A 12,773-nucleotide genomic window follows, 5' to 3' on the forward strand; every position below is an offset into this window, starting at 1 on the left:
GCACATTTGCATACCATCAATCTCAGCATCTCATTGACTTGCATTCACTCGTGTTTTTAGTGGTCTACGGTTTTGTTTAAACTTATTTATTTTAGTTTTCCATTGCTATAAAGTAAATTTGTAATTTTATTTGACATCAAATCCTTTTTTATTGTATTTATTGATCTAAACTAGGCCGTTTCAGCTTCTTAAATGGTTCCTGAGGGAGTCGGACGAGGCATCACCGGCATTCGCCATTTTGAGGGGCAGGGTGGGCGAGGACCTTATGCTCGGCAGGGGTGGGGAGGGGAGAGAGACGGCGGCATGTTGGTAAAATGGCTTCAGAGAGCTGCTGTGCCCTGCATCCTTTCCAAAATATATGTATTGTGTATTCATTCTCACTTTGATTACTTCTCTCTAATTACTCTGGCTCGCCTATGTGCAGAACAGCTGTTCCGACTGGCTATTTTGCATCAGTCAACGCGCAGCGCGAGCGAGAGAGAGAGACGAAATGTGTTGTTTTTGAGTCTCACGCAGGCAGCTCGTGAAGAGTGTGCTTTGAAAATGTGTTACTACGTCACACAACACTAGAACATTTAGAACGTGCCACGCGCCATTTGTTTTTGTTTTTGGCGCTTTTATACACTGGTTTACTAACCCGTGACATTTACAAGACTACGAATTCCGTAACATACAAATTTCTGACCATGTCATGTCCCTGTCATCCAACTTCAGTAAACTCGAATAAATTACAGCATAAACCAATTGAATGAAAAAGCCTTTCTCTGACCCCACTTCATCAAAAATTGATTTCAGTGCGCTAAGCAAGACAATGTCGGATGTTTTAACGTGTAACACCACCCGGAACTTGTATCACTGCCCGGAAACGACCACTGTGAGGCGAACAGAAGTACCCGAAGGAAGACGGGGGCACTAAAAATTGACACGGGGCGGAAAATATTTGGCCGACCATAATCCGCATAAAAATTAAGCGGAAAACGGCCTGGAAGGGCAGTTTCGGTCGAATATTTTAGGGTGAGAACGCCATCGCGCGAGGTTGAGCGTTAGCGAGCGCCAGCGGAAATTGGGGTTTGTTTTACGGATCGAAAACGATGGAGAGGCCTGCGAGAGTGTTTTTCCACGGGATGAGGAAAAATGACCTGCTAACCTGAAATCGGAAACCGCCTTTGTGCACATCTACGCTTTCGGCGCCCTTTTTAGCATTATTATTTTCACGCATTGCTCTTCAAGAGGACTTTCTCCGTTCACGAGCAGGTGGGAGACCAAAGCTTTTGAATGCATTCTGTTGCAACCTAAAAGGGTACGACGTCTTTATTTAGCTAGCTAAGAGGCTAGCAGAGTGAAGTGGGCTTTATAGCCTGGATTCATCTGATAGGATGTCTGCACTCACAGCCACTTTCTTGTTTATGTTTGTGTTTTTCTGTCATACTGTTCCTCTACGCAACGCGCAGTATGCGGACGTAACTAAATTTAGTGCGAGATAACACCAAGTTGTTTGTAATTTTAACAGATCTGATTTTGCTCTAATTTGTTATTTCGAAACTTTTTGCTGTGCCATAGAGGGATGTGATTGAAAAAGAGAATTCGGCTCTTCCCCTCTCCCTGATCCCCCTCCACAGTCCACACAACCATCCCGAAAAACAGTCAGCGCTTTTCTTCCAACCTGCAAAGGATTTGGTAAGTTTAGTTTCAGTTATTTAATTTTATTTAATCGAAATTCTGTGGATATTTTGTTAGTTGTCTTGACATTGTTACCTTCATTTTATTTTCTTTGCTGAGCCCTTGATTTTAACGTTTTTTTTTTTTTTTTTTGCTGATTATTGACTTATTTTTTTCCATGCATGTTCTCGCATTAGAGTAATTGGTATTAGAGGCACCAGTGTTTTGGTTGCATTTCAGTTCATTTTGACAGGTACAAAGACTTGACAGACAGGATTTGATTTCTAAACACCTAATTGTATAGGAATGTATATTATAGCTCAGTATCTATCCATCTATCTGTCTGTCTTTAAATTTATATTTGTATATTTATATGCAATTTTAAAATATATTTAATCAAGGTGAAAACAATGTAAATGTATTCACTTCTGACAGCTTTTTGTTTCTTTAATACATAGATTTCTATACAAGTGTGAATTTGGGTACTTTCTGTTTATGTTGAAAAACAACCAGTGGTATTTTTAAGTAGTTTCAGCTCAGTTACTTTTGTTTTGACTGACATAAGGATTTGATTTGTGCAGATATTGTGCATTTGATATGGACAGAGTTAAGGACTTGTAATGAGCAGTTTTTTTATTGGAATGTGTGGATGAACTGTTTTGGCTGGTGTGGTTTTTGCCTTCAGTATTTATTTATCTACCTGTCTGTCTTTAGAAATCTATTCAAGGTAAATGCAGGAAAATGGGGTCATTTACATTGGGTAAATCAACCAGTGGTCATTTCAATAGTTTAAACTCAGTTACTTTTGACAAATATAATGTCTATTAAAATCAAGTCCTTATAAGAATTTTCTAAGGACCGTTTTGTTTGGAAAGTATGAATATGGACAGTTTATTTATTAATGAAGATATATATTTTCTTAGTATTTAAGTTATGTATTTTATGAAGTATACTTAATATTATGAGGTTGCTTAAAATAAATTTTGCTCGTGTCGTAAAGCTTACATATCTGACGATGATGCACAGTTGATCTCAGACTTAGATGCACCTGATAACTTCACTCTGATTTTAACCTGGTAACATGTTATTTGGATTAGCCCTCAGACATCAGGCATTATGATTTAGTTAATCTGTCAGTATTACTATACTGTAGTGTTGTTGTAATAATATGTTTTCAGTAGTTGTTACTTTTGCAATTTCATGTTATTTAATACCAATATTGATACTACAGCAAAAAAAAAACAAAACAAAAAAACAATTTCTCTATTATATGCTATATGCTAACATAATTATTAAAACTTAATTTGCATTGATTAAAATAACTAGTGGTATTAACAACCCTAACCCTAAGCTGTAAGGAGTTCTAAGGACTAATTTAGGTTTGAGTGTGTGTGCTTTAGCTGGTCTATTTATCTATCTGGTTTATCACCGACACTAAATATTGTAATGTTTTAAAATATTATTACAGTTTAAAATATCTATTTATCTATGTTAATGTTTTGTAAAAATTAATTTATTCCTGTGATGGTAAAGCAGCCATTATCCATTTTTCTTGATTCTTGAGAATCTTCATTTTAAATGCTGTTTTGGTTTTCAAGAAATGTTTATTATCAATAGTGAAAACAGTTGCATTTTGTGTGTGTGTGGAAATTTTGATACAAGTTTCAGGGTTCTAAATATAAATTCCAAAAGAATCTATTTACTTGAAAAAGTGTAAAATTTAAGCTTTCTGTTTTTGCCTTGAGTAAAATGCAAAATAAATACATAAAAACAGCTGAAGCTCAGTTACCTTGCATTCCTTAAAGGAATGTATGAATGGATGTGGACAGTTTCTATTAATGAAAGTGCTTTTTATTTGCTCGGTTAAGTTATCATGTGTATGTTATACATGAATAATGTTTGCATGTCATAAAACTATTTGGCAACATGGATTAGATGGAGTTATATTGGCCTCATTCTAAATATAATGTCTCTTTAATGTGAGGTGTTTATGGTTGGTTTTCTGTCTATACTGTTTTATTGGTAACAATATTGAGCTATTGAAAAAATACATTTAACATGCTTTTAAATGTAAGTAGTTATTAAAGCTAAATATTAATGTACATATTTAAAAATTTAATTGAACTGCTATAAGTTTTTTCTGAATAATACATTTTGGTATTATTCTAGTGCCAAAGTAACAGAAGTTCTGATTTTTTTTACAGTATAACTGCTCATGCTTCTTTTTGCTAAAAATCTATTTTGATATATGTATTGTGTCAGAGTTATCTTATGATGTATGTCTTTAATCAGTTTTTTAGGATTTTGTTTGAGGTAGGAAGTGATTTATTTGTTTTGTGAATTGTTAAAGTTATGTTTTGCAGTGCTTTGGGAGTCATTGCTTCTCATCTCTTATTAGTGCCAATCCTTTGATATTGTTTTGAAATATTTTTTCCTTTGATTAAAAATCTTCTTACTCTTTTTGATCTCCCTTTTCTTCAAAACAGGACTGACAGGGCTCTGCCCACAGCAGAGAGAAGGAAGAACTACTTGGTCATACCACTCTGCTGTGTTTGTGGTCTTCCAGCTGAGGTGCTATAGACAGAGGTTGGATACATCCTGTGGACTATCTGACCTTTCTCCTTGTCACTCCAACTTGGAACAATTGAAAAAAAGTTGCTCAAAAGGAATTTTCTCTTTAAATGAAGACATTACTGAGGAAATCAAAAAGTGGGACCATTTCATTCAGAAGTTGTCAAAGGAATACACCAATATCAAGAAAGAAAGACATTCCCTCGTTGCTTCAGTTTTAAATGGCTTTCAACACTAAATGATTTGCTTTGTATAGATAAACACATTTTGTGAAGCAAATTTTCATATGGTATAAGTACGTGTATTAGTAGATTAATACATGGTATTAGTACATTAGAACATGTTTTTACCATTTTAACTTTAGATATAGTAATATTGAAAGACTAATGCAGACCTGTGTTTATTGCATGATATTGTAAACCACCTTTCACCCTTTTTTATATTTATAGATTATTATTTAATCCAAGACTTCCAGGGTTTATCACATGTAGTGGCCCAATACTATAACCAGAACTCTGTTCGTTTTGGATGGACAGTCACAACATCAGAAAAATTATTCCCACACAGGCATTTTTTTTTTACTGGAGCTGCTAGCAGATTTCTTTAAAGCTTTATATTGATTATTAGTGGCCCTAGGACCAGATTCTTTCTGAACATCTTTTAGGCCAGATTACATTGTCCTCTTTACTGCAAAAATCATAAAGTAACTGGTAAAAAAAATCATAGTAACTACCCTCAACAGTGTGAGGGAGATGTTCCAGTTTGGAAAGTACCCTATGGACATTTTAGAAATGCTTAGTGGACACCAGGCTCACCAGTTCAAAGGACTGGGGCTGGAAAGACAGTTGCAGCACCAACAACAGGTCCAACTTCAGCACCAGCAGCAGCTTCAACAGCAGCAGCAACAACAGAGTGAGGCATCTGGTGGCCTCCTGTCTGGGCTTAGCCTTGGTTCCCTTCAAGGATCTAGAAGTAATGCATTTGCGGATTCTTCATCCTTATTTGCCAAAATGAGTGCACCCCCTCCACCTCTTCCACAACAAACTCAATCCTCATCCTCACAAAGCACACGTAAATCAAGCAAGATGAGCAGCAGCAGTGGGAGTGGCAGTTCTGCCTCTGGCTATCCACAGTTTATACGCACATTTCACCCTGCTGAGGCAGCTCTAGCACAGGAGCAGCTTCACTCAGGAATGGGGCGTTTTGATTTTGCAGGAGGAAGTACTGGAGGAGGCTCTGGGGTAATTGGAGGAGTTGTAACATCAGCACCACCGCCACCACCCTTGCACCCTGGCCTCTCTGTTCCTCAGCCATCTCCTGGGCCATCCTCATCATCTCCCTCCCCTTCGAGTTCAACGACCACTTCTAATAATCCCCCCAGCAGTAGCAGCTCAGTGGCAGGATTAGTCGGAGCCCAGTCTGATGCAAGAAGTTTGCACCAGCAGTTCAGTTGCATGCTTGCTGCAAACCAATACCTGTTTTCTGGAGTGCCCACAAATGCCAGTTTAGAACAATTTCTAGTTCAGCAGGGTCCCCATAATCATCTCGGTCTTGCAGATTCAAATACAGGTCTTGCTCCTCCTCCAGCCCTCCATCCTTCGCACTCCCATGGCCATCCAACTCCCCAGCCCCAACAACAGCAGCAGCAGCTGCCACCTCATGCGTTGTCCCACCCTCACAGCCATGCGCATCCACACCACCCTCTACACCCTGCCCCCCAACCTTCACCTCTTGGTGGTTTTGATTTCCAAGGTATTCCTGTTCTTTCGTCTAATCAGCTGGCTTCCCTAATGCAACAAGAAGCAGGCTTGCCTTTGCCACTCCCACTCCATCTCTCCTTACAAAAAGATGATGGGAAAGGAGATAGTGGATCTGGGGCTGGAGGAAGTGGAGGTAGTGGCAGCAGGAGAAAGAAAGCCATGGCTGGCTACCTGCCCCAGAGAAAGACAGAGAATAACAGTAGCAGCAGTACAAGCAGTGCTAACTGCCATGCCAGCTCTGGGGCACATGGTCATGATGGGTCCTCTGGTCTTGTGGGAGGAGGTGGAGGGGTTGGTATGAGGGGTCTTGGTGGTGACCCCTCCTCCATCCTCTCTTCATCAACACCGTCCTCCTCTTCTTCAACTGTCTCCTCCTCTTCTTCCTCTGCCCCATCTTCAAATTCTGCTTCTGTGCTGGTATCAAATATCTCTCAAAACCCCAAGTCTGAAAATCAGCAATCAATGACTCCCAATATCACACAGCCAGAACAAGAATCTCTCTTTCATTGTGGAGAGTGTGGCAAGTCTTTTACCCACCTCACGAGCCTTCGCCGACACATACGCTGCCATGAAGAAGAAGGTGGTGGTCCCAACAGCAGCACAAACACAAACCCAAATCATCAGCATCAATCAGATCTCCCTCACTCAACACAAGATGGAATTTCACAAAATGCTCACCATCAGCATGAGAATACAGACCCCATGTCTTCCACTTGCTCAAGTCCAGATAAGTCATACTGTTGCAATGAATGTGGAAAGGGGTTCAAGAAGAGAGGACACCTCCTTCAGCATGGCGTCATCCACTCTGGAGCTCGACCATATGCCTGCTCCGTCTGTGAGCGTTCATTCAACCGCAGAGAATCTCTCACTCGACATGAGAAAATTCATGAAGAGAAGCCCTACCGCTGCCCTGCTTGTGGCCGCTGCTTTAGAGAGAGCACTTCTTTGCTTAACCATGCTGCATCAGGTAACTGTGGCAAGCCAGGGAGGAGATCTAGAAGCAGTGATGGTAGCTCAATTAGTTCAGTAGAGGGCAAGGTTGAAAGTGATTTTCCAGGTGGACAAATGGATGACACAAAAGAATTGGTATTTTGCAAAAATGAGGATGGCACAACAGGGATGTCTTGTGACAGTATGTATTCACAGGGAAGAAGTGTTAACCAAAATCCTGTGTGCAAAACTGAAGAAAAGTATAATCCTGAGTATTCGAGAGATCCTTACCAAACATCCTACAGAGTCGATGACTATCGTCGTCAACAGGGCAACCCATCATCCTACTCTGGAGACTCCTGTAGCAACAGCATGTCAAGTTCAGCCCTTAGAAAAGCTCCTTTAGCTCCAACACTTCACCCACACCCTCAAAATCAGCAGCACCATCACCAACCGCAGTCTCATCTGCCTCTTTCCTCACTTTTGGATGACTCTGAAGATGAAGTCACTAGTAGTGCCATGTCTGCCATTGCTGCAGCTGCTGCTGCCTCCGTCTTGCCTGCTGAGATGAACAATAATGGGGGACGAGAGGAACGGAGAGACATTATCGGAGGTCTGTTAGGAGGGCTTGGGTTCGGGTCTATGGGTGCCTCTTCATCTACATCTGCAGGAAATGGTGGGAATGAAGAATGCCTGAATGGTTCAATGATACCCTTATCTCACCCCACCCAACAGCAGCCTAACTCGCAGAATGCCAACAATCCTAATGCCAAACCCAAGCGGCCACGGAAGCCCAGACAGAAAAGAGAGCCGAGACCTGGTGGGGCTCCAGGAGAAGGAGTGAAACGTCGGAGAAGCAATGGTGCTGCTGGAGATGGTTCTGAAAGGCCTTATTTATGCACTGTTTGTGGTCGGGGCTTTAGCAGACGTGAGACCTTACGTCGACACGAACGTGTGCATACAGGGGAAAAGCCATTTCATTGTGACATCTGTGGTAAAGACTTTCGGGAGCCGTTTCACCTTACCAAGCATCAGACTGTTCACTCGGGGGAGAAAAACTACAAATGCACCCTCTGTGGAAAAGATTTTGGATATGCACAGAGTCTGAAAAGGCATGAAAAACTGCATCTACGGGGAGATTTCAAGCCAAGGCGGAGTAAAACCAAATCCGCTGCAAATCAAGGGGCACCCACTAATCAAGATCAAGCTGATCAAACCAATCAAACCAACCCTGGAGCTTACTACTCCTATTCTCAGGATAAAGTTCAAGGATCTAATGCTACCACAAGCAACCAACCCCCTCCTAAACTATATACTTGTGAGATTTGCTGGAAATCTTTCCGCCATCATTTCCACTTGACTGCCCATCACCAAGCCATTCATGAACATGGAGGGGAGAAACTTTTCTCGTGTGAAGTGTGTGGCAAGGCATTTTCTTACTCCAACAGCCTGACCAGACATAGATTATCTCAGCATGGTTTGACTCGTACTGGGCCTACAACACAACCAACAGGAAATGATTCTATTGGAACTGCCCCATCTGTCTCCGAGAGTGAGGCTGCAACCAATGCACTCCTTCATATAACACCTGAAAGTGGCAGTCATGGTGTACAACAGTCCCATTCAACTATCGCTCTCACGCAGCATCCTCAGCCTGCTGGTTATTCTCCACTATTCTACACTCCAGAATCAGGACATCATAGTTCAAATGTCACTTCTCAACCCCAACATCTGCACTACTCAAACCCCACTATGGGTCCCCTCCATCTTCAACCACCAATCACAGGGAAGCAGCTAATGTATTCAGGGGTTCCAAGTAACACTGTTCATTCCACCCCACCTCATATCCACATTTCACCACCCCAGCACTCTCAACATCACCAGCAACAGCACCCTTTTTCGATGCAGTCTCAACATCTACAGCAAAGCCATCAGGCCCAGGGAGATTCCACCCAGAAGAAGAAGAAAAAAAAAAAGAAAAAATATAAACTGGCTAGTAGCATGCAGTTGATGAGTGGATTCAATGCTTACGAAATTGCCAGGAGGCATATGTATTTAAAACGAAGGAAGTGCAGGCTTCAGCAGCAGCAAAAGAGGAAGAAGTGGATAGCTCAGCTGAAATGGGCCAAGTTTACTGGAGGAGGGCTTGGTTTAAATGTAGGTGGAGGCACATGGCGTGTGGGGCGGTTAAGGTTCAGAGGCCTACGGTCTCTTGTTGCTCCCTTAAAGTCATATACTTGCCCTATCTGTCCCTTTACCACTTTTTCAAGCCGCATAACTCTTTCAGTGCATCGTGTAACCAGGCATCCACCAAGAAAACATGGGCTTCAGACTCGCCTGTGTTGCATAGTCTGTGGAAAACGTTCTCAAAGGCTACTAACAGCCCTCCGTCATCGGGCCCACCACCTGTCTCAAGAGGCATTCTCTTGCTCTCAATGTCCCTCTCGATTCTGGAATGGCACCCTCCTACAGCGCCACAAATTTGCCTGTCGGCGTGTCAGTAGAGGAATCAGAATGTCAATAAAGGGGACTAATCAACAGAAGGCAGAGGACAAGACTGAAAGATCAACAGTAGTGACAGGTTACAGGCACTAAGTAAATTGGCATCTTAAGATAGTAGAAGGCCGATAAAAACTCATGTTTTTGAGGCAAGGATCACGTGCAAGTAGGCATAGAGGACTGGTGGAAATCGCCACACATTCAACTCCTTAAAAGTGGTCAGACTATAACCAAAGGAGTGCCTCGTGAAAATAAAAGACTCCATTCACGTGAAAACAAGCCTGTACCTAAAGAACCATCCATTATAGACATGGATCTCTAACACGGTTTCTCCAAAGGGGAAGAATATTCTAGAATATGGAACTGTTTATTTTTTTCTTTCTTTTGTAGCACCTTTGTTGTAATGGTAGCATCTCTATCCTCTAAAAATGCATTCATTATGTATTTTCGTAACTTTATTTGTGCTGCAATGATGGATGCATACCGGTGAAAGTGAACTAATTTGAACAGTAACAATCTATTCTCTTAACTAGTTTCTCCCAAGTAATCAGAGCTTAACAGTATAGCCTTTGTTTACTCTCAATTATACGTAGCTTTTTTGTTAATTGTGGTGTTGTTTTGTCCCCCCCCCCAACTTTTGCTGTCTTCATGTTAAAATGCAAATGTTTGACCTGGAACTGAAAGTTACTGGTGTTGGGGAGAGAATCAAGTACATAGTGTGTATTCACTATGAACAACTTCAATTATGACACTCCATGTTGAATTTAACAGTGTCTCAAAGAGGACTCGCTGCAGTGAAACTGTCAAAACGTGCAAAATATTCTGCAGAACTAATTAGGAGGGGACAGAAAGGTGTTCCTTAATGCCATGTTCCTGTGTTTAATGTCATCTGTTTTTTAAGAAAAATGTAAAGAAACCTTTGCAGGTGTTTCTATGGAAAGTGTTAATGTCTTTGGTTGTGAGATTGGCTAGTGGGAGTGAGGAATAGCCAGTCTGTACTGTACAATGCGTATTATATTTTATTAAGTAACAGTTTGTTCTTTTTTTATTATTCAAAGTATACTTTTTTTTCTTTCATTTTTACTATTTTAGGGGTGGGTGGGTTTGTGGCAGGGCTTGTCATTGTAAGATGTGGGGAATATATGTATCGGTGTGATTTTTGTTCCCTGCCCCTTTGATCTGTTAACCCAAACCACAGTTTAGCCCAGCTTTCCCAACACTATTGTATTCATTCTCAATACTTTACTTAGCTCTACTGTCCCAATGTTTTCCTCTCCGTAAACTAAAATACAAAATATAAATACTAAACCGCTGTTTTCTTTTTCTGAGTCAACAGTAATGTTGAGTTTCTCAGAAAGCAAATAAAAAGATAGAAAATGTCCAGTCTTCGTTTTACGAGTGTTTTGTATATTCAGATTTTTTTATGAGAAGCAGTGTTGCCTCTTCATGGCAGTAAGCAGATAAGTTTAATTGGTTATTTATGGAATGTAAGTTAAATGATTTATAAACGTCAAATCAGGTGTTATGCACATGGTGCCATGGTGCTGGATGTGGCTGTTTACAGCTCACGTGTTGGCACATGCCCTATGCAGTGCCACACATTATTAGAGGTGGAGGGAAGAATGCCCTTAAGGGTACTTAGGTTTGGTGAGTCAGAGGAACACAACCGTCTGTTCACTTAGTTTCCCTCTTGGGTGTCTCCAAGCAAAAGTTCAATGAGTTCAATAAAGGACATCATCTCACATGACCTTAATTGAAATTAACATGAAACTGCAAGTTGCAAACAATGTACACTAGGTGGCAGTGGCCACAAATCAACTCGATTTGTCTTGCAAGGCTTGTACAGTGCAGGCTGTTGAACACAATCATGCAATTCTCAACCAACAATCCTGTTTTTTTTTTGTTTTTTTTTTTGCCCCAGGATCATACACATGTTAATTTGTTTCCACATCTGTTACTTTGTACTAATGTTTTCTGAACAAGAGTATTTTCAGATTTAAAGTAACTTTGTATTCTCATGTTTTGTTTTAGAAACTGTTCTCCTTTACATTGTTTGAAAAGTCATAATCTACATATATATATATATATATATATATTAAAGTTCTTAATATCTGACACTTTGACGCATACAACTGAATAAGGATCAGATGTTTCAATATTATTATGATAATTTCACACACTTTATATTGTGCATAGTAAACCTATCAGCTGTGCAGTCAAAATCGGCATAACAATCCCTGTGGATGGAACATTCTTCTTATTTGTTTTCATTTTTAAACACGCAAAGGCATATTCTATTTGATCTCTGCATCTGACAAGAGTTGCCGGCACTAATCCACAAAGATCTCACCAAGCCGCCTTTGCATGTTGTTTATACTCCCATCTCACGCGGCACTAGCATGGGGAGAACTCTGGGAGGAGCGACTGACCTAGTTTTGTCCAATCGGATCTCGCGGAGGGCAGACACTGACCTACTTTACACCAATCGCGTGAAGGAGAGGCCGCCGGTAGGTAGCGATCGCGCGTGCCTGAGCCATGTGCTTTGCTACGAGGTCTAGTGCTGTCCTTAAGGCAGTGGAAATGCTTTTGTGTCGGCCAAACTGACATGCTCACGTTTTTTTTTACTTATTCTAGCCAATGACAACTAGCAATAAATTAGAGATTGAATGAATATGATAATGGTTAGAAATAGCAGCGTTACTACGAGTCGCAGGTCTGGACCTGGACGGACCAAACAAATGTTATTGCAATTCCAATAGTAATTTTTGTGTCTTTGCATCTATTGATTGTTTGTCATAACTGTTTACATTCGTACATTACATGCATATTCTCACAGACAGTATAGCTACTGTATACTCATTACCTGCAGATCTTAAATAGGAAACATCTCTTACGCATATGATGATAAATGATGTGACGATCTGTCAAAAAGATTCTTACAAAATGCCTAAAATACATCTTTATTATGACTAGAGTCAATTCAATGTCTGATTTAAAAGTCATTTTGAATTTTTTGAAGTCTTTTAAAGACTCAATAAAATGATTACTATTGTTAAAGGAAAAAGGGAAGCTGCAAGCAAGGAGTAAATCAAGCATTTCTAGTCATGAAATCAAGATTTCTGAATGCAACAAAACAAAAATACTAAGAATAAAATTCTAAGAACTAGGCAGCTTTGCAAACAAATTTTTGTCATTGACCCGCACATGTAGCTTTGTCCTTTTTCCTGGTGTTTGGATGTATGTAGCCTCCCGTTTAAATTAGATCGGTCTGTGAAAATGTAACAGCAAGTAGATGTTAGTGAAAACAGGAGGGGGGGGGGCTGATATTAATATGTAAATGACACACTTTCTATA

At 40.4% G+C, this 12,773-nt stretch overlaps 1 protein-coding gene across 1 annotated transcript; it reads left to right on the top strand.

Moving 5' to 3' along the window:
- Positions 1–812: 812 nt before the first annotated feature.
- On the top strand, positions 813–10,802 carry znf865 (zinc finger protein 865). The gene is made up of 3 exons (XM_052532834.1): positions 813–1,254; positions 1,561–1,677; positions 4,146–10,802. Exon 3 carries the CDS (start codon positions 4,983–4,985, stop codon positions 9,513–9,515), a length of 4,533 nt encoding a protein of 1,510 aa, XP_052388794.1. The 5' UTR covers positions 813–1,254; positions 1,561–1,677; positions 4,146–4,982; the 3' UTR covers positions 9,516–10,802.
- The last annotated feature ends 1,971 nt before the right edge of the window (positions 10,803–12,773 follow it).

This window comes from Carassius gibelio, chromosome A19 (assembly GCF_023724105.1).
Source record: "Carassius gibelio isolate Cgi1373 ecotype wild population from Czech Republic chromosome A19, carGib1.2-hapl.c, whole genome shotgun sequence".
In the NCBI taxonomy this organism is placed as follows: domain Eukaryota; kingdom Metazoa; phylum Chordata; class Actinopteri; order Cypriniformes; family Cyprinidae; genus Carassius; species Carassius gibelio.